Raw genomic sequence first — 26,497 nt, forward strand, 5'->3', positions numbered from 1 at the left:
ACCTGGTTGTTTGTTCCTCCCTCCTCCTCCTCCTCCTCCTCCTCCTCCTCCTCCTCCTCCAAGCCCCGCCAGGGAGCAAACAGGCGCCCCGCCAAAGCCACCCGAGGGCGTGAGGAGGCTCCGAGGGCCTGAGGTGACTGGGCAGGAGCTGCCCCCGCCTCACAGGGGCCCGCGGCCGCCCGGCCGCCGCTTGCCGCCCGCCGCGGTGCAGGCTGGGTAGCGTGCCGTGGTTACCGTTGCTAAGGCGGGCGGCGGCGGCGGCTGCCCCGCGCTCGGCGGTCGGCGATGGTGAAGGAAACCATCCGGGTGTACGCGCGGGTGAAGCCGCTGGGCAGGCGGCAGCAGGCGGGGGTAGGACGGGGAAGCCGAGCCGCTGTGCTGCCCGTGGGGTGGGGCGGGTTGGGCGAGCCAAAGGGTGCCCCGTAGGCCCGCGTGCGGCGGGGCCGCCTGAAGGCGGGAGGGAAGGGGCAGTGAGCGTAGCCTCCCCCCGCGAGAGGCCCTGCCGCGCCCGCCGGCTTGTGAGAGCTGAGGGGTTTGGCTGTGGTGGGTGGGGAAAGCCACGTCTCTGTACTGTTGTCCGAAGCCTGAAGAAGTTAATAAAACCACGAAGTGCGGGAGCTCAGACTGTAATTATTGGGGGAGGGGCCGAGGAACTTCTTTCCTGCCTGCTTGTTAGAGAAAGGCTCCACAGGAACATTTGACTCTGGTCATTAGGTTTCTACGTTCAACAGCGTTCTGAACGTCGGAGGGAAAAGTAGCTCCCAGCCTTTAGCTGTCCTGGCAAAGGATAATAAAGATAATGAAAGCATTCCTCAGAAATAGTGCATTTAGGTCTCTTCGTTGTCTTCTCGTTTTAAACCAGGTCTGCTCATTCTGTCATAGTCTTTTCCAATACATTCTTCCAGGTTTTTTGGAGGTGGTTACAGCGGGGGCCGTGCTTTGTGTTTTTTATAACAGCTCGGGTATTGAAGTGGTTTAGTAAGCAAATTATGTCAAAGAGGCTATATTTGTTTCAAAACTTATCGTAGTGTTTACATGGTAACAAACAGAATAGTGTTAGTACATGCTTGGTTTATTGTGCAATAGCTGAAGGAAGATCTCATGCATTGAGGGCTTTTGAAGTAGGCAGAACTATTCTGGTTGGCTGTGTTGTTTTGACGTACCGATTAGCCATGGTACACAATGCAATTCTGAAATTTGTGTGAAGTTTTCAGGCAGTTACAGGTGCTAAGCTTACATAAGTGTTACACCTAAGGGCTATGCTGTCCTATTGATAAAATTATTTTGTTAATTCTTAACCATGCTTATTAGATTTATTCAATCGATGATGATGAGAAAGCACTGTCCAGTCTGGAGATTATCGTGCCACGTGATTTAGCAGATGGGTTCGTCAATAATAAACGCGAGAGCTACAAGTTCAAGTAAGTGAAAGCCTTACTTTTGTATCTTCTGCCTTTAGTGATCGATATCACCGTGTAGTGATACAGATCTATAGAACCTGGAAAAGGCTATTCTTAAAATCAAGCTTTGGTATAGATAGGTATATCTTTATACAACTCCATTAACAAGAGAAATACTCCAGCATATTGTGCTCTGCACCTCAATGAGTTATATAGCATTTGATAAAGTTTTTGTCTATCCATTGTAAGTCATTCTATGTTTCTAAGCCTCATCTCAAAGATTGCATCTTCTTTTAATAGTTCTTCCTCTTTTACAGCTTGTTTTGAATTTGTGTATGAAAATTGAATGCAGGACTGTGTGTTCTCGTGATCTAATGAGTTGACATAGGCTGGCTAAAGATGTCTTGATGTAAAATACTTTGTTCAGAAACTGTGTTTCAGACATAACCAAAACACAGTAAAGAAAACCAGAGATTGCTGAAAGAAACAAAACCATAGGTGTAGAATGCAATTACTTTTTAGAAACTAAAAATAAGTATCAGCAATATCAATCAAATATTTTTACCTTTTCAACAGAAAACTTGGAGGCAACATTTTAAAATTTTGATGAAAAGAAAGCTAGATGTAGCCACCTGACTAGGCCGAGATTGTTTTTTTTCAAACTGAATATTCTTTATTTTTTATAATACCAAAACAAGTAAATTTGTTGCTCTATGCTATTAAAAAAGAGAGCCCCGGATGAACATCTGCAGCTCAGACTGATGTCATTTTACATCAGCTAAAGAAATCTGTTCTGCTCGGGAAGAGAGGAGCTGCCCTCTCCAACGAGATTAATATGTAAAAGTAGCTTACGTTGCAGATGCCCAAGCCAGCTGTAATGAATGCTGATATTTTTTTCCTGAGTTTATCATTTGTTAAAATGTCTGTAGAGATGGAGTTTGAGAAACACTATGCCTTATTATCCTTAAGACAATGCAAAAATAAATCTATCGAGCAGGCATTTCTTTTTACTCCGTAAAACTCATACTTTAATGCAGTCTTTCTGTCCTGGTCACCTCAAATGTATTCTCCTTTGTTCTTACTTTCTTATATGGGAATCAAACACAATTGTTTGAATTACTTGATTGATTAAGGGTTGGCAGGATAGAATATATGCCTCTCTACTTTGTTTACTGAACTTGTCTTTGATGTTGTACACACTGCGTAATACCTTGCAGTCTGTGGTGCCTTTCTATATACCTAGCGTCCTTAGTGCCTTTCTATATACCCTGTGAATTTCTGTGTGGGTATACAGTTCCAGATAGGAGGGACAAGACAGCAAGGCACAAGCAGTCCAGGGGGTTTCTGGAGTATATTAATGACAACTTCCTAATATACGGTTAGAGAGCTAATGAGAGGAGAAGTCTGCTGCAGCTCATATTTGCAAACATGGAAGAACTGATCAGGGATGTAAAACCTGGGGGTAGTCTTGGCTGCAGTGGCCATGAGATAGTGAAATTTAGGATCTTGAGAGAAGGGAGCAAGGCAAAAACACAGGATCACAACCACAGCAAGTGTCATGGCAAGTCCTGCTCCTGGTGAGGAAGAACCGGAACAGGCTCAGGGTTGACTGAAAGCAGGTCTGCAGAAAAGGACTTGGAGTCCTGGTAGACAAAGAGTTGAACATAAGTCGGCACTACACCATTTGCAGCAAAGGCGGCCAACAGCCTCTGGGCTGTGTTAGGCAGAGTGTTGCCAGCAGGTCAAGGGAGTTGATCCTTTCCGTCTAGTCACCACCAGTGAGATCACATGTGGAGTTCTGTGTCCAGTTCTGGGCTCCAGCAAAGGGACACAAAGATGATTAAGGGACTGGAGCGTCTGACATGTGAGGAGAGACTGAGCGACCTGGGACTGTTTATCATGGAGAAGAGAAGGCTCAAGGGGATATTATAAATGTGTGTAAACAACTGATGGAGAGGGGAACATTAAAGAAGATGGAGCCAGATGCTTCTCAGTGGTGCCCAGTGACAGGGCAAGAGTTAATGGGGACAATTTGAAATACAGGAAAGATTTTTTGCTGTGGAGTGATCCAATACTGGAACAGGTTGCCCAGAGAGGTGGTGGAGCCTACATGTGTGGACACACTCAAAACCTGATTGTACAGACCTCTGCTCTAGCTGACCATCCTTTGAGCAGGGGAATTGGAACAGATGGTCCCTTCCCACCTGAAGTATTCTTTGATTCTGTAAGACAACTGCAGATATTTTATATGGGAAGTGAGAAGACTTCTATTGAATTAAATATCTCCATGTGACTTACAGTAACTGTGCAGCAGAATGAAGGAAGTAGTCATAAAAAAATGTGAGCCTGGCTATACTGGTGGGATGCTGTATTTGGTTATAGTGTAATCTATTTATCCAGGTTTCAGTGTGGTGCCAGTTACAAACACTGATTCTCTTGATAGATTTAAAATACGGTTTATTTTTTCCTAAGCCACATCATTTTATCAGAGGATTTTATTGTACAGATCTTGTCAAAGCAGCACTGTGTACAGCCTATTTATGTACAATAGCACAACAGCACGCTGTGGTTAAGACTACAGGGAAAACATTGTACTAAGTTATGTAAGCCTAATGATGTAAACATTGACTATTACAAACACAAACAAAAATCTATGAATCAAGTAGTGTTTTAAGATTCTGAGCTATTATTATTTGCTTAATATTTTCAGATTTCAGAAAATTTTTGATCAAGAGGCAAAACAAGATGTGGTTTTTGACACCATTGCCAAACCAGTAGCAGAATGGTACGTTGTTGATCTTGCGAGTAATCGGGGTAACACGGGGTCAAAAATAGCTTTCATTGTGTTACTTGGAGGAGAGCTGGCAAGTGTTTGTCTCACTGCTGTAAAAGTGGATTGATGTTTTAATTTTCTAAATACTGATGTGTCTGAATCTAGGAGATATGCAACAATCCCGAGAATTTTATATATGGTAAGATTCCATTATTAACTCCTAAAATAGCACTGCTACCATTGCCTCTTTTGTTGCATAAGCATAGAAATGCATGTCTAATTAGTATTTTGTCCATAATGTAAGATCACTTCATTGCATTAGAAAAGTATTGCCTATATAGTTCCATGAAGGAGTAAACCTAATGAAAATCTTATCCCCTTGTTTAGTTTTCATTAAGTTAGGGATGCTGATGAATTAATACGTGTGGAGATATTCTCAAATATTGCCCTTGTTATTTTTGTCTTAATGTGTAGAGCAGCGATTTTGGCACTGGTTTTTGTTTTCTTCTCCGTATAATAATCAAACAATGCTCATAGTTTAGAGTTTGCAAAGGCAAGCATTTAAGAGTGATATAGAAAGCTCTCTTCATTCATTGTGTGGATTGAATGCCACTCTGAACTGGGTGGATTTTCCAATATGCTGTTTCCTTTGTTCAGCTTATGCCCACATTGCTGAAGTTAGTACTGGTTTTAGTGGGGGGAAAAAATCCCACACTGGAGGAAGCAGAATTTCTGCATAATGTTCGTTTGTTTATCAAACTTACCGCTCAGAATCCAAACTTGTAGTGAGTTTGGAAGTATTACTTTAGGTACCAACCTTTCTCATTCATTGTCTGACCTATCCGTTGATTCAAGCTATGATTCTGCAAGTTTTTCTTCAGCCTATTGCACTGCCATGTGTTTTACACTGTAGTAAAACAAACATCCTCAGTTGGACACTTAGTCTTTCTCAAATCGTTACTTGGAAGTAAAAACATACCTAGCTGAAGAAAATTTCATTTTCTTGCTTTTTCCCCTCTATTTTCTTCTTAAAAGTCCCACATAAAGCAGGAGGGTAACTGACAGTGAAAATGAAGAGCAAGTGAATTTGAAACTTCACTAGAATAAGTTAAATATGCTTCACCAAAAAAATCGTTATATTCTTCTTTCACCCAAAAGGGATTTCTTTGCTTATTTGACTTTATAACATATAGCTTCAGGTTAACTAGTTTACATAACTTTAAATATTTCTGAGTTTAATGTTGACTGCAGACAAAAATTTCCATATGTTATTTGACTGTGCTTGGAACGATAAGGGTTAAAACTCTTGTTATTACATGCTAAGGATTGAATTATCCTCAATAAAAATTCAAAGTATCAAAGCTAACTAGCAACAGACTGACTGACTTTTTTTTTTTTTTTTTCCCTTTGGAGTGTTTTGCTAGAATATGGAGAGGTTTTCCAGTTGACTAATACACCTATACAGTGCTCTAATAAACAGGAAGTGGTATTGTTTTCTTTTGTTTCAGTGTTGGCTGACACAATATTTTTATATATTTATTTGCTCTGTTATATACAGTTTAATTTTGATTTTTAGATATTTTTAAGTACTCACATGCTATGAAAATCAGTGGTGTTTAGGCATACATTTCTCTCCAAATAGCTGAGTCTTTAATACTAAAATTTATTTGTAAAATCATTCTTAACTGAATCGAGACTGTTTTCACTCTGAGTTTTACAGCGTGTTAAAGCTTGTATTCTAACTGATGTTTTTATTGTTAGTTATAATATTGAAGGATAATTATGCTTGTGTTTTTATAGTAGAGTAGCCAATGCCTGAAGTATGTTCCTTTTTCTCATCCTCTTCCTTAATTTTTACCTTTTCTTAGGCAAAAATATGTATTTTAAAATGTCTTCATAGTCATGAGGTTCTTTGGCTAATGGAGTCCTTAATTGTGCCTGAAATTTATTTCACCCTGTAGTTAATGACTCAATTTTCCTTTCCATTTTCAGAATGCCCTGTTACTCTGAGAGATCAGTCATTCATAGAAAAGTGTTCTTCACTATTTGTTTGTTTCTAGGTCAACATTCTCTTGCAAGGAAAAACTGTTGAAAATGCACTCATTTCTGTTGTTCAGGTTGCTTTACTAAGGGAACAGCTTTTGTCTGTGTATTGTCAGGGAAAAGAAAGTAGCAGGAGACTATCAATGAAGTAGTTTAGTAACATTTTGAGGTTCTTTGCCGTGCATAGTTACAGTCATTAGAAAATTCAGTTAGACTTGAATGCTCAGAAGAAAAATCTTGGGTGTTGTTTAAACTAAAACCAGCAATGCAGCGTTCAGGATTCTAAAATCATTCTAGTTTGTTCTTGGACGGATGGAAATTGGATGCAACTTTTTTTTTTTTTTTTTTTTTTTTTGTGTTAACTGTGCTTTCTTTGATGCTGGGCCACTACTTTTCTCTCTTCAAGTCCAGTTACATTGTCATCTTGCCTGTGGTTTCAAAGGCACCAGACATTAGTTCATTTAATTTGCTACTTCAGTCAAAAGTGCCGACCTCTGTAAACCATTATAAGCATGTGATTTGCTTGATATTCTTTTTATTGTTTTATTAATGTTTGAGTCATCGCTAACTTGGTTTCTTTTTATTATTTGTTTGTACCTTCCTCTTTTCATTTTATATATATCTATTTTTGATGGGGTTTTGTGCAGAGCCAACTTGATCTTTAAGAAGCAGCTCTAACTCTGTTACTCTATTAAAAAATAGAGAAAATAAATAATGTTCTTTTACAGTTTGCTAATACCTAAGCATTGCTTTAGTCTAACAGAACAAGGTTACTCTTAAAATGCTTCAAATATTAGTGTTATGATGATTAATGCAATCAGAAATTAAGTTGAAAGTCTTAATGCTTTGGAATTAGTTTTGGTTCTAATATGGCCAATGTTTTGTCTTGACTTATTAAGGAATAACATTGACAATATTTTGTCTTCAGATGTATCATGCAAATAAGAAACAGGTCAGCTGTGATGTGATGGCAATCCCCTATGTTTCTTTGAAAGATCCGGTAGCCTCCAGGGTAATACTCCCATTGTCACAGACTTTAGTTTCTTCTTGTGTGCTGTGTTTATCCTAAGAATTAGCATCTGTAATATACAAAGTACGTCCCTTTACTCTTTTCTGGGTTTTTTTGCTGCTTATTCTTACAGAAAATGTGGTCAAAATATTTTTGCAGAATAGCATCATTATAATGTTGACTGTATTTTGTAATGTCCCTTTTTCCAATTTTAGAAAATATTTCACCAGTAATTGAAAATGTTTGTAAAACATATTTACATCATTAGATTGCCTTGTGATACAAAGCCACAGGATGTAGACTAAACATCCTAATGGGACATTTCTAGCTTTACTAAATATGCTCATAGAAACCCAGTGACCATCTTTTGCTTTTCTGCCATTTTTTTTTCTTCCTGTTTAAGTCTGTGATCTAATAAAAGTATTTGCTGTTTTGTGGTTTGTTTGGGTTTGGTTTGTTGTTTTTTTTTTTTTCTCTCTCTCACTAACAACTCCGGGATTTGCGTTTTACTATGTATTCAAGTTTCTTCAAACTAATGAAATTTCAGTAGTTTATAAAGGGATGCTAATTTTCTCTCAAATTGTGTGATCCTTTTGACCATCTAAGCTACAGTAATGCTGAATGTGCTTTACTTTGACTTTGATAGGATTGTGGATTGATAATTGCTCTGAAATGTGAACCATTAAATAAGAAATAGCTTGAAACATGAAATCTGACTTTGCGAGGTTTTGTAATAAATAAACTGCACTATTTATTACAAATAAAAGGTTCCAAATAAATTATGACTTTTGGTTTTTAGCATCACAGAGTAAAAAAAAAATAGAGAGATTTTTAAAAACTGTAAATTCTTATTGCTGAATTTTTTATGTTTCTTCATTACTGTTAAAGGAAATTATTAGGGACAGATAAAAGTCATACCTTTATGTCTTTTTACAGCAAAAGGAACATTTTCATCTTTATTTTCTTGAAAACCCTTTTGTATACAATACCTTAGTATAAATTTCTCCTAACAAGAATAATGTGGAATTAATGGAAAAAATGCTTTGGTAGTATTTAATCTGCAGACTTTGTCATGTTTTGAAATGTGATGCAATTTGTATTTTCCTTGTGATGTAGACCTTGAATTGTGGAAAAAGAAAAATAAAATCCACATATCTGAAATACTACAATAATTTGTTTTTACATAGGGAAATATACAACTCTTTTAGCTTTGTCATGGGTCTTGCAAAACCTCCTTAATTTCAATTCTTGTATGAAGTTATTATGCAAACTTTGGCTTATTGCAGATGTTTGGCTTTTGGGGAAAAGATCATCATTGTGCAACTGGAATTCCAGATTATTTTTTTAATGCACTTTATTTTTACTTTTGTATAATTTGAAATACAAGGTCTTTTTTTTTTAGTATTTAGCAGTATAATTATACATATGCAACATGTTGGATTTTAAAATAGTTTTAATATCACTAGTTGTAAGAGTACAAGCTGTCTTCAAGAAAATTTCAAAATACAACAGCAGGTAGTATATGTGACAGGAGAACAGAAAAGTAAAAGTCAATCATGATAATTTATTCATTATGTAGTAGCCAGAACCCACCATTAAATTTGTTATTTGTTGTTTTGCATCTCAAAAAAAAACACCCCAAAACGTAGTAAGAACTATTTTCCACTCTAAAGAAATTATATGTCTTATTTGGACTCATCTTACCTGGGCCAAAATCTTGCTTGTATCTACATGTGTCATGTATAGGAAGCTGTTTCTCCACCTCCGCATTCCGTTCCCCTTTTTCCCCTGCATTCCCTTCCCCTCTGCCCCTCCTTTCTTTTCAGGCTTGTTTAGTACAAGTGCAGCATGTTGCCTCTGTATTTGTAGATATTGCTGGCTGATATAGCAGGTTGCTGCGTGCCCTGATTGGAAGGATTGTTTCTAACACAGTGAGCTCAATGAAGACATGTACAGTTTTGGTACTGCGATGTCAATGTAAAAATCAACTCACTTAAGCTGTAATATGAAAGGATTGAATTATTAAAATGTTGTAAGACCCTTGTGATACAAGTAAATTATCTGCTTTTTATAGTCCTGGCACAGTGACTTCCCAACCAGGGTAAAATCTCTTGGTATTATCAGCATGATGAGGTATTTGCTACTGTGATCAAAACTGGCCTTTCTATAAAGACTTGTTAAATCTTCATGCTAATATGATTAAAATGAAGTGAAACAATTATGCTCTAGTAGTGGAAGGTGGTTTTTTTCTGGAATTTTGTTAAGGTATAAGCACAGGGATTTTCTAGAAGATAGTCCTTGTTTACTAACTAAATTATAGTCTTGTATGAACAATTATCCGTTCCGACCTGGATATATTTGCGACACAGTGTGGGAAGTAGTGGTTTGGCTCACCCACAGGTAACCTTGCATCACAGCTAATTACATGCTAATGTGGGTAATTTAGGTACAAGACCCGTGGAATCTATATATAGTAAAGGACATGGTTTTTTGGATGTCAGCTTGAATCAAACGTAGCTTAAAATTTCCCTTAAATTGAGAAATTGGAGCAGTAATGCAAGCAGTTCTCCCTGAAAGTATGTGCAATTATGAGGCAATGAAAAGTGAAAAGCTTCATGAATGTTTTATCTCAAATGACTGTTAGTTGCTCCTGTTTATTTTGACTTAAATGGCACAGTTTAGTATTGTTCAAGAAAGCTGCTTATTCTAGGTTAGTTTGATAGCTTTGATTCAGAATATCTTTGTGTCACTTATCTTCTGCAGTGCTTATGGTGGAATTCTAAATATATTTACATATTTTAGTTAAATTAAGAGAAGGTATTACACCTTATTTTTTTTAGAAAAGCCCTCTTGAAATTTCTAAGGAAACTTGCTTGCACTAGGATCTCAAAAACACAGTTACATCCACATTTGGAAATTGGTGTTGTTTTTGAAAGATGAGGCCTTACCAAATTAGACTTGTTCCATAAATCTGGCAAAGGAATAAAGAAAAAATATCATACTGAGGTACTTTATTTTAATTAGAAGAAACTTTAATCAGAGCTCCAAGTGACAGAAGATAACTAAATACTGAGTTTCTCTAAAGACAAATCCTTCCTGAAAACTTGTTTTCCAGATCCTGCAAATGAAGTCCTTCCTTCTTCCTATCTTATATATTATGTCTGGGGGCTGATTTTGTCAGGACTGTGTTAAATTTTTTATTTTTTTTTATAAAATAACTATGAATTGAGGTTTTCTGAGACGGAAAGACACAAAGCGAGGGACATCAGTAAAATATTTCAGGTCGGCAGAACTGAGATGAGAAGAGGGCTGACAGTATCCCAAGATCAAAGATATTGGTGTTTTCTGCTTTTTTCCTTAGCCTAGTACTTTAATAGTTATTGAATATTTGTTTCAACCATATGCCTTTATGTTACCAGTTATTTAAAATGAAGATGTCAGAACTTGTTAAAATAATAATATGAAGCCAAAATAAACTAAGAAAACCAAAGTAATTAATTTTTAAAGCCAAAATTTATTTCTTGTTCCCAGGATTTTCTCTTATCTACATATAAACACTCACAGAATTTAGTCCTTAATAAGACCCTTTTTTTTCCATTTAGACATGTTTTATTTATTCACATAATAGACTTAGTCAAAACCTCTCACGTTGAACATTTTTATTTTCAAACAAAACAATAGTAAAGAATACAGATGGCTTAAATGCATCTGCATAAATGATCTTTTTAATCCTTTTGAAGACAGAGAAGTATGTCTTGCAATAGGAATTAATTGTCAGAGCAATCAAGTATTTTTGCTTAGATGTCGTATTCATTGTTGCTGTGATGGCTTTTGGTGTTCTGGATAGGCTTCATTTACCAATTGCTGACGTGAGATTTCTGCATTTGGCTGTAATACCTGCCAGTGTCAACATTTTGAGAATAAAATTGTTACTATTTCTTCATCTTTTTCATAATGAAGTTTGGAGTAACATGGAAGGAATCGGAGCACTCTAACTTGCCTGAGGAAGACAGTCATATTAGGGGTTATAAAACTGATGCATTGAGACTGTCTGAAATAGAACAGAGTTTATAGCATGTTTTCAGGGACAGATAAAGACTGTTTACTTTTTCCTTCTTCTGCTAATGATTCTATGTTTATTATGCCTACTGTTAACAAATTAGAATAATCAAGTCAGGAGAGATCTCTGTAAGTCATCTGGTCCAAACTTCTGAGGAAAGCAGGTCTAGCTTCAAGGTTAGATCAGGCTGCTCAGGCCCTTGTCTAGTACAGCTTTGAAAATGTCCAGAGATGGGGATCCCACAACGCATCTGGGCACCTGTTCCAGGGCTTAACTACTGTTCGCTGTGAAGGATGTTTTCTTTATACTCACTTGGAATTTCCCATCTTGCAACTTATGACCACTGCCTCCTGTCCTACCGCTGTAAGCCTCTGAGAAGAGTCTGAGTCCGTCTCTGTAATGATCCATTGTATAATGGAAGATAGTAGTTAGGTTTATGTATAGCCTTCTCTTCTCCAAGTTGATAGAAAAAGCTCCCTTGGCTTCCCCTTGTGCAAGATGTGCTCCAGCCCAAACTAACTTGGTACTGTCAGGCTCACTTCATGGAATCACGGAGTTTCAGAGTTGGAAGGGACCTCCAGAGATCATCTAGTCCAACTCCCCTGCTCAAGCAGGACTGCCTAGAGCACATTACTCAGGACTGCATCCAGGCGGGTCTTGAAAATCTCCAGAGAAGGGGACTCCACAACCTCCCTGGGCAGCCTGTGCCAGTGCTCTACCACCCTCACCGTAAAGAAGTGTTTCCGTGTATTTGAACGGAACATCCTATGTTCTAACTTGTGCCCATTCCCCCTTGTCCTGTCACTGGGAACCATTGAAAAGAGCCTGGCTCCATCCTCCTTCAGCCCACCCTTTAGATACTTGTATGCCATAATCAGGTCTCCCCTCAGCCTTCTCTTCTCCAGGCTAAAGAGTCCCAGCTCTCTCAGCCTTTCCTCATAAGGGAGATGCTCCAAGCCCTTAATCATCTTAGTTGCCCTTCGCTGGACTTGCTCCAGCAGTTCCTTGTCCCTCTTGAACTGGGGAGCCCAAAACTGGACACAGTGTTCCAGTTGTGGCCTCACCAGTGCAGAGTAGAGGGGGAGAATGACCTCCCTCGACCTACTGGCCACACTCTTGCCTATGCAGCCCAGGATTCCATTGGCCTTTTTGGCAACAAGGGCACATTGCTGGGCCATGGATAATTTACTGTCTACCACGACCCCCAGATCCTTCTCCTCCAAGCTACTTCCCAGCAGGTCCGCCCCTACCCTATACTGGTGCTTTACATTCTTCCTCCCCAGGTGCAGGACCTTGCACTTGCTTTTGTTGAACCTCATTAGGTTCTTCTCTGTCCAGGTCACGCTGGATGGCAGCACGGCCCTCTGGGCTGTCAGCCACCCCACCCAGTTTGGTATCATCAGTGAACTTCCTGAGGATACACTTTCCCCTCATCCAGGTCATTAATGAATATATTAAACAAAACTGGACCGAGTATTGACCCCTGGGGGACACCAATGGTTACAGGCCTCCAACTAGACTCTGTGCCACTGATCACAACCCTCTGAGTTCTGTCCCGCAGCCAACTCTCAATCCACCTCACTGTCACCTCATCTAGCCCATACTTCCTCAGCTTCCTAATGAGGATGTTATGGGAGACAGTGTCAAAAGCCTTGCTAAAGTCAAGGTAGATGACATCTACGACTCTCCCCTCATCCAGCCAACCAGTTATAACATCATAGAAAGCTATCAGATTGGTCAAGCATGATTTACCCTTGGTAAATCCATGTTGACCACTTCCAATAACTTTCTGTTCCTCAACGTTTTTGGAGATGACATCCAGAATGAGTCGCTCCATTACCTTCCCAGGCACAGAGGTGAGACTAACCGGTCTGTAGTTCCCTGGGTCCTCCTTCTTGCCTTTTTTGAAGATTGGAGTGATGTCAGCCTTCCTCCAGTCCTCAGGCACCTCTCCTGTTCTCCATGACCGTTCAAAGACGATGGAGAGTGGTCTAGCAATAACATCCGCCAGCTCTCTCAGCACTCATGGGTGCATCCCATCAGGGCCCATGGACTTATGAATGTCCAGCTCGGCCAAGTGGTCTCTGACCCGGTCCTCCTCAACTGAGGGAAAATCTTCCTCTCTCCAGACCTTCCCCTTTGCCTTCAGGGTATGGGATTCGTGAGGGACAGCTTTAGCAGTGAAGACCGGAGAAAGGAAGGCATTCAGTAACTCTGCCTTCTCTGTGTCTTCCACCGCTAGGGCACCCGTCTCATTCATCAGCGGGCCTACATTTTCCCTAGTCTTCCTTTTGATATACTGAAAGAATCTCTTCTTATTGTCTTTAACTGCAGTGGCCAAGCTGAGTTCTGATTGAGCTTTGGACCTTCTAATTTTTCCCCTACATAGCTTTGTTATATCTTGATAGTTGTCATAAGTTGCCAGTTTCATTATAGCATCCTTCTTCTACTAGGGAGTCCCAAACCGGACACAGAACCCAAGGGGGAGAATTTGTTTTATTTTTCACAAATGTTTATGGTAATTGTTCTGTTTGATTCAACAAGCCTTGTGTAGCAGCAGAGGAAGCAGAGTTCTTTGTTATACTTAGGCACAAGCCTGCCTGAAATCTCGTTAACAATGAGACAGAAACAAATGAAAAGTTCTGTGTCCATAAACTTTAAATAGAACAAATGATCTTCACTGGAAATTAAAACAAAATGTAGTCAGGAAACCCGACCACAATAAAACAACCTCAGTCTGCTTTCAACCTCTGTCTACTGTCACTGGGCTTTATACTACTATTTATAGTGTCTCAGATATTCAAGGACCAAGTACTGAATGATATTTTAAACTGTGGTAACTACCCATAAATTGTCTAGCTCTCACTTGAGGAATTTCTCACTTGAGGAATGTTAAGTAGTTTTAAATGTAATGGATCTGTCGATTTAAGTGGAATTGCTTCCATGGGTCAGATTCTCTATCACACCCTTTATTTAGGGATTAGACGTCTTTTGGGCATGAGGCAAGCCAGTTGAGTGACTGAAAATGCCAGTACAGAACTCTGTAACAACTATTTATTTAAGCAGGCATCTAAAATTAATTTTTTAATGAAAAGTTAATTTCTCACTGTGCATGTTTTTAAATTGCCACTAATTATAAGTAAGGTAGAAAGTGCAAGTTAACTGATAACTAAGTAAGAAAATGTGAGAAAAAAAGCCAGATGGCCTTGCTTTCCTTTAACTACATTCATATGTGAGTCCATGCTAGAAAGAGGTATCCTATGTCAGAACTGATATGAATTTGTACTGACAACTTTTGCTTAGCAAGATTGTAAGTCTTGTTTTCCCCCAACTATGTTAGCGAATCTAATAAGAGATGCTACCTCTCTCTGAATACCTGTTTTTTCTTATCCTTTTAGACCATCATAGTTGCAGCTACAGTGTTACGGCATTTTTTATTCTTTCTCAGTGTTACTGGCTAAATCCTCACATGTAATGACCATTTCTTAATAGCAATTTCTTTTCTCTGAACTTTGAGGATATTTTTAATGACTGTCTTACCACTGATAAGGGAAATTTTAAAATATTGAACCCTTGCTATTTTAATCAATAATTGATTTGTGTTTTTTAATCAGTTTCTCAAAGTCCAAAGGGCAGAAGAGAAAGCATATTATAATTCATTTTTCATAAAGCCAAAACTTATTTTCTTTTGTATAACAGTGCTTGGGTTGTGAAGCAGTATTAAAGTCGTGCTAAAAGTGGAATAAGTGAGGAACTTTTACTTCAGCTTGCTGCTTTTTTTATTATGTCTGTTCTCCAAGGGAAGAGAAGTATTAAAATTAAGAAAATTCCAAGTTAATTGGAAAAAATAATTTGTAGAATGTATGTTGAGAGTTCACAAAGTATTACAAGTCCTTTTGAAACATGCAGATATGTTTAAATACTGTAGTGTGTTTAAGCAATTACACCAGCAAAAAATCTACATCAAATTGTCCCACGCTTTGGATCCCACCTAAAATTCAGTGAGACTATTGGAAAGGTGTTTGTTTACTTGAATAAGCTTTGGGTCATGGTCTTAATGATACTTTGCAGATGGAGAACTCCTTTTTCAGTGTGTTTTCTAAACCTGTACTGGTTATTTCAATATTCTGGTTAGAAAAATACTGAAAGTATTGTAATTTCTGTCTCAAAGATTGTCATTGTGAGAGACTTTCTTGGTAGTCTGTGTCATAGCTTGGAGGGAAAACTTGAAAAATTTTGGTTTTTCCCATCACATCGTGCTAAATTATGTTGCTGTCATAATATATGGTTAGGTTTATATAGCAGTGTGATAAAATTAATCTCTTTAGTCAGTTGTGTGCACAAGCTACATCTCACTTGGAAAAGGCGTGCTTTATATATGAATATAGAATATTTATATAGAGGACATATTCAATATAGAGGACATATTCAATACTTTCTTTATGTTTAAAAATGTTGCTCATAAGCTTTGTAAGGTCAAGCACAAGCTGTTGTGTTTCTAAAAACCAACAATAACTTTTCGGTACTTAACCAGCAAAGAAGCATTCAGTTCTTTGTAAGAACAGATCTAACCTTTTTCTATGTTAAAATCATCTTGAAGTAGGCATATAATTAGATTATAAATTATACTGCAGAATAAAAGGATAAAGAAGATTTAGGACAGCAATAAAACAATACTTATTCACAAACTAATTGTTTGCCTGCAATTAATGTTGTTATTTCATTAAAATTATTAGCTGTTTTTACTGTTTCTTGTTGATTTAATAATATTTCCCTCTTTTGTTTTGGGGTTTTTCTCCTCTGTTGTATTCTGACTTCCACCAAGGGAAACCTTTGTTGTATAATTTTAGGTTGTTTAATGATACCAACTTCAGTAAACAGAGCTGTTTATTACATAAATACTTGCTGATGATTCAGAATACTTAGCAGGTAATCGTGGTGTTTCCTCACCAGTATTTTGCTTTAAATTGACTTTTTTTACAGTGGTTAAAAACAGCAAGACTGAAATTTGTCATCCAACATACATATGTAAATAAATTTTCACCTGGGCCTATATGTTTCAATTTCAAATTACCATATCCAGCAAATATTACAAATCATATATAGCTTTGTTATGTGTGAGTCTTCGTATGGTTTGACCAGATGTATTTTCATTGAAACACAAAAATAGATATACAATTTAAGAATATATATTTACCAAGTACTAACACAATTATTAATTATGCTACAAAATCTTGAAAATCCTAATATTCTGGCATCATGAGTCAAATCTAAAATATTAATATTCAGTTTGTTTAGTTCTTCTGATCCATTTGCTTTTAACTTTTGATCAGCCCTGAATTGGTCAGACAGTTGGACTAGATAATCATTGTCGGTCCCTTCCAACAGAAATATCCTTTTCTGATTTGCACAGTGTGACCTTTTTGGGCCTTTCTTGGCAGTCATGAAACCCAGGTCTCTTACACATTAATAACAAGATATGAAGACAGCTCAGTATATTAACTGAGATTAAAATATTGCTTGCAGAACTGCTATATGTCTATGTTTTCCCAGAAATGTCATCTCTTTCTGGAAATCATGTCTTCACAGAATTTGAGGTTGTCTTTGACACTTCTTTACATGTAGAAATTCAGGCCAATGACACTTGTTCATATTGAATGGATTTTGTTGTTTACAAGTATGAAGTCCAACACGTGGGGCTTACTGCTTATGCATATGACAACTTAGTTTTTTTCTTTACAAATTTAAGTTGGTCCATGTTTTCTAGATAGGAACATAGCATACCTGGTTATTAAGCAGTAGAAGTAAAGCTGAAACAACAAACTATTTGTTAGAAATGGACATTTTTTATATCTGTTTTTCTGTGTTTGTTTGGGTTGAAGCTAAATATTTTTGTAGGTAAAATTGACCTGAATTTTACTGTACAAAGATTGCTTTGTGTTGCTTGTGATGAATAGCACTTTCTTTTTATAAAAGCTAAGTCTATCAGAAAGTGTTAGAAATGTGTGCCTGCATGTTTTAGCACGTAAGGAAAATGAACTCTGAATTTCCTCACACAGTGAAACAAATGTACAAATTTGGACAGTTTTTTGGAAGTTTTAGTCATTGTATTTTAAAAACTCATTTTCCTCTGCAGTAGTCTTTATAGTTCTGAGGTTGGTATTATTAGAAGAAAGCAAGCCCTCTAGGAACTCTGACAATCATAACAGGAGTAACTTTGCTAAAATATACCAGAGAGAGATTTCTCCAGCAACATGTTAGCTAATCTGTCTGGAAGTAGACCGTGAACTTCTGAACAGGGAGCTATACAACATTGTGTAAGTTCATGAAAGATCTTTTCGGCAAAGCCTCTCCTTGGATTATGTGTCTTTGATGTGTTTTGTTTGAAGTAGTAAAGAGACAATTTAGCAACAAAGTGTCTTCTTAACTGTGCCAAAACTCATCTTCCTGGGAGAAAAAAAATGCAAAGTTTCGGATATTCTGCTGTCACCAAGGGGGCATGACTGAAAATATCCTTTTGGTGTATGATTTTTATGGATGCATGTTTTAAAGTCTTCACAAGACTCCCATCAGTAACCATGTCAACACATGTACTTTCACATACTAAGTTTAACAAAGGTTTGGGATTCTTGTTCAGATAATTTGAAAAGCAAAGATGCAGATTTTGCCTGAGTGAACTGACGTCTTGCAAAGTAGATTTTGCAGAATAGGCAGAAAAGAGCTGCTGATTTTCTACTGCCTTTCCCAGTAGATAATCAGTTCCACTACTCTTTGGGACAGCTTTAATTTGCAGATGAGAATCTTCAAGAATCCTTTGGTGGACACTGTTTAGAAAATATACTCTCTTCTTGTCATCTCATAATTGATGTTACCAACTTTTTTAGGTACCTGTTGCAATTACATTTCATGATGAAAGGGAGAACATGTATATTTTTTGCTCACTATACTAAGTCTTAGCATCTGACAGACACTTCACTTTTTTAAGGGTAATTCTGCAATGTAGTTGTTTGTTTTTGAAATAACATTTTATGGATGGCTAAAGGGTTTTGAAGCTTTCTATGTTTTTATTTTCCTAAAGGGATTGTGCATCTTAGCTTGAAAACAGTAAGCGCATGTCTTAAACTTCCTGAGTATTTAGTAAATAGATATTGGTTTAATTGATTTATTGATGGATCAGGTATTGCTCCACCTACATATATTGTTACCATTTCAGTGTAAAACTCCTTGGGACAATGAACTAAAATGAGATTGATAAAGTTTTATATTTATTTTTTACTTGAAGTTCTTAGAAGTGGAAAAAGAACAAAGTATACTTTAACAAGTATTTGCTATGATAACAGTTTCTCCATAAGCCTCATTGCTAAAACATCCTGTATTCCCATTGACTCCAAGAGAAGTTCCTTAAAAGAAATGTGAATTTGTAACACCAGGCATGGATTTGATATGGCTTTTACAGACCTTCAAAATTGACATTGACTAATATTCAGAATATTATACCCAGACTGATGGTTATACATCTTCAGTTTTGAAATTTGTTCTTTCATAAACATATATGTAAGCTTTAGTTCTGTTTAGTTCATAAGTTTAATTCTTTGTGAACAAGCTGATCCAGTAGAGACTTCTTTTCAGTGTGTCTTCTCATCTCCTCTTTTCAGGAGCTGAGGTCATATAGTCTTCAGCTTGCTTCTAAGCCAAAGGAGCTCTGTCAGTCCTGCTTGAACTCCTAGTCTCTTGTCTTTAATAAAAGTGGTTTTCTTCTTAGACTTAGAGAATTTATTCTCCATCTTGTCTTCATGGCATTGAGCTTCTCTCTTAGAAGTCTTTGCCAGCAGTTTCACTGATATCATCGGTTATCCTCTTTCTTTATAGGCTTTCTTAGCACCTCCAGCAGGCTTTTCTTAAATTGGCTTGGTTGTTAGTTTTAACATACTCTGAATGAAAGAAATGAGTGCTGTAAATGTGGACAGGATGCAATTATATGTATAATTATATACACACATTTCTAAAAAGCAGATTGATTTTCATCTTGGATTTTAAAGCGGAACCCAGCTGTGGAATCATAACCAGCGCTTTCATACTGCATCTATAGAATGCAATATTAGTATTACCTATAATTACATCAGACTATGAGAATACATTATTGATATTGATATGTTCACATTTTCTGAACTTTCAGTGTTTTCTGGAAAACCATTCAGAGCTGCGCTGATGCACTGCAATAACTATAAGAAATATATGAATCAAATAATACAAAGAAAACACACTGATTTTTGTAGCTGTTTTGACAGTGTATGGTATGTGACATTTTATCCTATGTTTATGTGTGTGGTGATCATAATCAACAGCTTTTTGTGAAGAACAGGGACCTCAAGTTAGTGGTTTGCAGCTATATCTTTACCGCTTTTTTTAAGCATACGTTGCAAAACTCACATTTCTGCAGGAGCCATGTCACAGTAGTTGAAAATATACACCTTTAACAAATTTAAATTTTATTTTTTTTTCATTAATTAGACCAGTCTCTACTGAAGCCTGGGTGAACTTTTAGCATCCAAAACAACCCATTGCAAGGAGTTTCACAGCTTAACTACATTTGGCATGAAAAATCATTTCCCCTTACTTGTTTTGAGCTTGCCATCTCTGAGCTTCTTTTGATACCCCTTACCTTCTGACAACTCATTACTGTCTTCAGCATTCAGATACTGTGACGGTGGGCACTAGAAATTCCTAAGGTAGACGAATTAGGTGTTTTTTAATAATCATTATTTTGATTTCTAACATCTGGAATCTAAAATCTCCATATATGCTGTCTTTGGGAGCAGATGTTCACTGTAGTTCCTTTCAACATGTTTCTGTTTTTTTCTTTGACATCCTACTGTAATGGATTAAAATAAGCAACTTGGCAACCACTCAGGCCTTTAAATAAACTTTAATAAGTTGGAGAACCATTGCATCTCTTGTGGCGCCAGACCAGCAGCTATCTATACATGGTTCTTTTCCTCTTATACAAGGGTTGTTTGCTCCTTTTTATTTTTTTTAATCGTAGCTTATTTATCACTTTTTCAATAAACAAAATGCACAAGAATAATTTTAGCCTTTCTTTTCATTTGGCAAGATTAGTAGGTCCTTAAGCATAGTAAATCGAAGACAAAGTAGATTTTACTTCTGATAAGTTTTATCAAGAAAATAAGTCTTTCTTGATTACTTTATTTGTTTTCAAATACTTCCTTCATGTATTTTGTCAGGAGATGCTGCAGTTGTGGTAGAACAATTTTGAGACAGATGAATCTAGGAAGCATTTTGTAATTGACAGCTGCTGAAAGGAAAGAAAAAACCTTGACAGTCTAATCTAATTTCTTTATATCTTGTCAGCTATAGACTCTCATGAGTTCTGGCTTGATTAGCCATCTGAATATTACAGTCAGTAACAGATTTCATCACTATTTAATTTGTGATTCTAATAATTTTTGATAATTTTATTTAGGTTTTGTTTGGTTTTACAGACAAGTGAAAATTCAAAATAATTATGTCCTCCATCATTTTTACTTCATTGTTTATAGCTGGTCAGTGTGAATCTTAGTGAGTAAAATCTTAGAGCACTTAAAGTATTTTTTCAAGTTCAGGGCAGTTCACAATAATTTGCAAAAAAAGAACTTAGAAATGTGTAAATAGATTTTTAGTGATTTTGTCTTTTGAGACAGAGCTTTGCAAGGGAAATGCACGATAGCCATCTGTGAGTACCAATAGAAATTTTAAACATTGGATACCTGAAATTTCACTTTTAATATCAACAGGAAAATGAAATTTTATTTTTATATTTCAAATATCAGCTCATTAAAGGGGTCTCACTTGAGAAAAATATGACTCTGTCTTCACAAATAGTTCAAGAAATTTTGCCAAATATTAATAAGAAATAAAATGCTGTATTTCCATGTAAAAATAATTCCTTCAAATTCCACAGACTTATTGGTAGTGGAATCTAGATCACTATAATTTAGAGGACTGCTTTTTGATCATTGCATTAAAAGCCTTCTCGTTTAGAACAAAATCAAGACCAAAAATCTTGAAATACATCGAGTCACAACTGAAAATTCCGTTTAGTCAGCCATGGCTGCTGAGCTGTATGTCAGCTACAGCTGAGTCCCATGTTTCCTCCGCAGTGTGTAGCTGTACCACTGTCATTAAGCTTGTATACTGTTTGGTGTAAGTGAGATGGAAGTTGATGGTGAAAATGTGGTGAATTAGAGAAAGATATTTGAACTAGATTTTTGTTAGGCACTTCTGTAAGCAGAAGGAAGAGGTGTAAAAAAAGGTGATTGAGTCTGAGAATGATTTCAAGCTATGCCATTGCATAGCTACTGTTGCTGTTCCACAGAAGCTTCTTGTACAGATACAGTTCTAACAGAAAAGTTTGCTTTTACCAATCTGGTTTTGTGTGTTTTCACAGTAAATGAAGATTTTACTGCACTGATATAAGCACAGGTTCTCCTGCATACCCTTATCCAAGCTAGGGGTAGTTTGATAGTTTAGAATAGTAGTAATCTCAGAATATAAAAGACCCCTAGTATAACTGTATCCTTACATGAGTTTCTAACCATGATATAGTCTTCTCTGGCTGCAGTGTATTAATGGTCACAATTCCTGATATCTACAGTCTTTTAAAAGACTAAATGATATCCCTGCAAAAAATGATCAGCCAAAGAAAAAAGTATACTAATATAATGTAAATAGTAATAAATATGATCAACTAATGATGATATTAAATAATGGGATAAGTCAAAGCATCAAAAAGTCCTTTAGTTCTAGATAAATTCCATGGAATCTAGAATGCATATCTTGAAGTGTGGTCTTATATTACTGAAGACAGCTGTTATGTAATTAAAAATTACTGTTAATTATATTTTGGTTCTATATGAATTTGATAATGGAAAATGTGTTATGCATTATATATTCATTATCTCCCTTTTTTTTTATTCCGTAGTGTTTTGGCAGGATATAACGGTACTATCTTTGCATATGGCCAGACAGGCAGTGGCAAAACTTTTACCATCACAGGAGGAGCAGAACGTTACAATGATCGAGGCATCATTCCCAGGACTCTATCTTATATTTTTGATCAATTGCAGAAGGTATGAGACATTGTTTTCTGTTTATTTTTAATGTCTGGTTTACAAGAACATAATTATATTGCAAAAGGCTGTCTTTGTAATAGTGTTAGAGAAAGCCTGAGAATTAATGCTGAAGAAAATATCTAACTTGACGCCATACATTCAAAAAGAATACATTGCTAATAGTTTTAGTTACCTGGTTTGTTGTGGTAGACTGAAAAAAATGGACATCATTGGAGGAGAGGTTTTTTAGTTCTAAAAGCCGTGCTGCTTTTAGTTGGTGCAACATACATTCAGAGCATGTAATTGGTTTTCCTTGTCTGAACACTTATATTAGTTCAACTCTCATTTTGTATTATATGCATTGAATCACAAACATTTTATACAAAAATTTCTCAGATTCCTATGTAAATAAACAATGCTGTATACAAGATGGAGCAGTACTTTCATTCTTCATAAGTTACCTGATTTCTTTGTGCTTGACAGATGCTCAGGAAAAAAAAAAAGTAAAATAATAAAATGAAAATTAAGCGGTTTTAAATATTCAGGTATTTATTTTACTTAATGTCTTTTTTTAGCTAATGTTACTTATTGGCTAGAATATATTATAGAATAATAATGCTAAATATTATGATGAATACCAATTTTTAAAATCAGCAATGCAAATCCTTTAATTATTTGAAAGAAAATAATGTCCATATTCATTTTCCTTCTCTACTGTTTTCATTTTAACTCCACTTATGCACTTGTATGGAATGTTTTTATGTGTATATGGTATTAGTAATAAAAGTCTAATTCACCAAATATAGTTGGATAGAAACATTATAAGACGTATTCCTTAACATAATTGCATGTATATAACGTATATACAGGTAAAGATGTAGATAGTAAAATGTAACAAAAGTTGTTTATTATTATTATTATTATTATTATTGCTGTTATTAATTATTACTAATGCATTCTTTTCAAAATGAAATGAAAAGAGAAAAATATACTTCGGTCTGTTTTTAAAACAGTATCAGTACATAAAAGCTAGTTAACAGTGACTAGAAAAACACTTTCAAAGGTAGTAAACTGTATTCTGAAAACCAGTTTTGCCTGTGCTTTACATCTGAAACTTCTAGTGGAGAAATAATTGCTATACCCATATAAATATTGATTTGGCTTGACCAAAATCTGGGGCAGTAGTAAATACAGCCCAATATGATTTCTGTCTCTTCCCTTTTTCCTCATCTTATAGTATTTCTGAGTCTCACAGTTCTGTTCCAGTTATTATTAATGCTTTTCTGTTCATTTTTTTCAATATTGCACAGAAGTTTTTCCTGCCGCTGGCAGCTTAATGCAACTGCTGTTTTAATACTGAATTTGACATAACCTATAGGGCAAAACACATCACTCCAGTGAAGTAACTGACCTAAACCAAAGAGCTGTAAATTTACTTTTTAGGTGAATCCAGTGATGTAAAAATGAATGGTCTATATCAACAACTCTAGCTGTGCACTGCAGAAGTAGGGAGGGAAACAATACAAAGTCTCAAAATTGTTTTGTGATTACAAAAAGAAAAATACCTTGCAGAAATCATAAGTGTAATTGTTGCACTTACAAATTAATTAAGCTGATTTACAGATCACTGTACCCCACTGAATTTAGTCTTTTACTCTTTTATTTTGAATCAAAAAAACCTGCAATGTTGCCTCCTGTGCAAAAAAAAAAAAAAAAAAATCATGCCTGGCAAAAAATCATGCCTGGCAGAAAGAGAATTGGCAGAATTTAGAAGGAGAAAACTGGCTCCAATTTAATTATATGGTTCTTCTGTATATACTGCTCCCCCCCAAAAAGGCACCTGAAACTTAATTTGGCAGCTTACTGTACAGAAAACGTGGCATCAATTCAGTTTTACAGAAGGTAATAGTGACATTTAAAATACTATACATTACAGTACACTGTAATGTCTCAACATGTAAGAACAATGATAGAAACAGAACAAATACAAATTAGAAGAAACCTCCAACTTTAAAAGCCTTACCTTACCTGGAATATTCCTTATTATCTCCTTACATTGATTTTTCTAATTAGTAAATGATAATTGTCAACCGAAATGCTTCAGCAAATCAAATAAGATGTCAGCAACAAAATTTTTCATTGAATATAGAAGATAATTTTAAGTTAGTCATTCTGAATTACAGGTCTTCTGACTGACCTGCAGCCTATAGGTTGGAAAGAATGATTAGGTAGCATATCTTATTTTTTGCCACATATAGGGGGACTGTAAGAAACAACAATAACTAGATGATGATATTGTCATGGGCATTCCAGTTGTAAGAACTGTTTTCCAAAGGAAGATGGGGGGGGATGCTTGTAGTGTGTTAGGTTATAACCAAAATATTGTAGAATTATTTCAATTTGACATTTGTATGCAATGAAATGAGTGAATATGTGAAAGGATGTGCCAGAATAAGCACACTGATGATTGTTCATTATGCTTACAAGAAATTTCATTTTCTTTTAGTACCTGTAAGACTGATACAAGTGAACACAGTCAATCAATCTGGTGCTTTCGTAACTATGGGAGGCAAAAGTGAAGAGACGAAAAGAGGAGTCTGGTGTAATATGTTTTGTCTTTTCATTTACTCCACCAGGCGTGTTTAAATATTATTTGATGTTAACATCAGTTGATACATCGTACTTTTATACTCTGTCAATCATCTAATACAGGGTACCAATTCTTACTCATAAGGGTATATATATATCTCAGTCACATGAACATGCCCTGTCTGAGTAAAGCTTAACAATATTAAGTTGGCTTTTTCAAAGTATGGCTTTGGCAGGTAAACTTACACAGCATACTGCAAGTGCACAAGAGCTTGCTTTTATGGGAATGGAAATAGAAAAAAAAAAAAAACACATGACCATGTTGCCTTAGACCTTCTGCTGCACTTACATGACACTGTGGAGGGCGTTTGTCGTGGAAAGTGAGCAGGTTGATCTTGCAATTGCCAGCAACGTACAGTGTCAACACACCAACTTCCTTTTCTAGTGCTAATTATATAATAAAAACAAAATAGGATGAAAAATAAGTAGTTTGTTTGCTGCCTTCTCAGCACATACTTTCTACAAAAATAAAAATATTTCTGTTTCCATTTTCAGACTGGGTTTTGAATCAAAAGCTCTAGTTATGCTTATATGAATATTTCTGTCTGTCTGCTTCCAAATCTTTGATTTTGTTTCATACATATGCTTTCTTGGTGCCTCTTAAAGCATCTCTTCTTGCATCTCCACCTGCTTTCTTTTCATACCTTTCCCTTGTTTCATTTCTTTTTATCTACACCTGTGCTTTGGAAAGTGCTGACACAGTAAAGTCATCTGCCTCTGAACCCTAAGTAGGATGGAACAGTGAATTCAGGGACATAAAATACAAGACTTTGAAGCTCTTACTTGCACTACGACAGTGCAATTTGAAACTAAGGAAACAAAACTTTATACCCAAAAATGAGAAGCAGATCAAGCCCTTTGTTTTTAATAGCATCTCCTTTTAATTTGTTGTTCAGAAATTCTCCTATTTCCACAGCTTCCTCTTTGAACTGTTCCTTTCTACATTTTTTTCATACATCTGTAGTGTATCTTTTTAAATGGTGTCCCTTGAAATAGTGAACTGTCATTATCAGTAAAAAACCCAAGGGAAATAACTATTAAATGAAAATGAAAAGTTCATATCTCACAGTATTTTGCCAAAAACTGAGTGGATTGTATTATTAAACTGCTACTGTGAGTGCAATGTGAGTGCTTTCACAGTGGCTTCATCTGCTGAAAAGAAGTGACTAATTTTCTTTTATTTTTGAAATCATAGCCCATTATTTTGGGGTTTACGTTGTTGGCTTTAGGGCAGGAGAAAATTCTATCTGCAAAAACCAGTTGTGTTAAGTTACATTTTAGCAATGTATTATACAGAAAAAAGGAGGATTACAGAGAACAGCTGACATCATATACAGTGCTTAAATGTTATGATAAAGAGAATAGAAAGCAGTATGTCACTGATGTTTCTAAATTATGTATATCTTTGATTTTTTTGTTGTTGTTCCTTTGTTTTTTAAGCTTAGTCTTTCTGTG

At 36.2% G+C, this 26,497-nt stretch overlaps 1 protein-coding gene across 1 annotated transcript in view; it reads left to right on the plus strand.

Annotated features, from left to right (window-relative positions):
• Window positions 1-285: 285 nt before the first annotated feature.
• KIF6 (kinesin family member 6) overlaps window positions 286-26,497 on the plus strand; it is a gene marked incomplete at both ends in the record, with an annotated part of 169,772 nt that continues 143,560 nt past the window's right edge. Inside the window, 4 exons of the mRNA XM_082481021.1 lie at window positions 286-351; window positions 1,312-1,421; window positions 4,111-4,185; window positions 22,264-22,411. Of these exons, the coding sequence (XP_082337147.1) occupies window positions 286-351; window positions 1,312-1,421; window positions 4,111-4,185; window positions 22,264-22,411 (399 nt within the window). The remainder of the gene's footprint in view (window positions 352-1,311; window positions 1,422-4,110; window positions 4,186-22,263; window positions 22,412-26,497) is intronic.

Source organism: Vanellus vanellus (genome assembly GCF_965231255.1).
Source record: "Vanellus vanellus genome assembly, chromosome: 3".
NCBI classification, from domain to species: Eukaryota; Metazoa; Chordata; class Aves; order Charadriiformes; family Charadriidae; genus Vanellus; species Vanellus vanellus.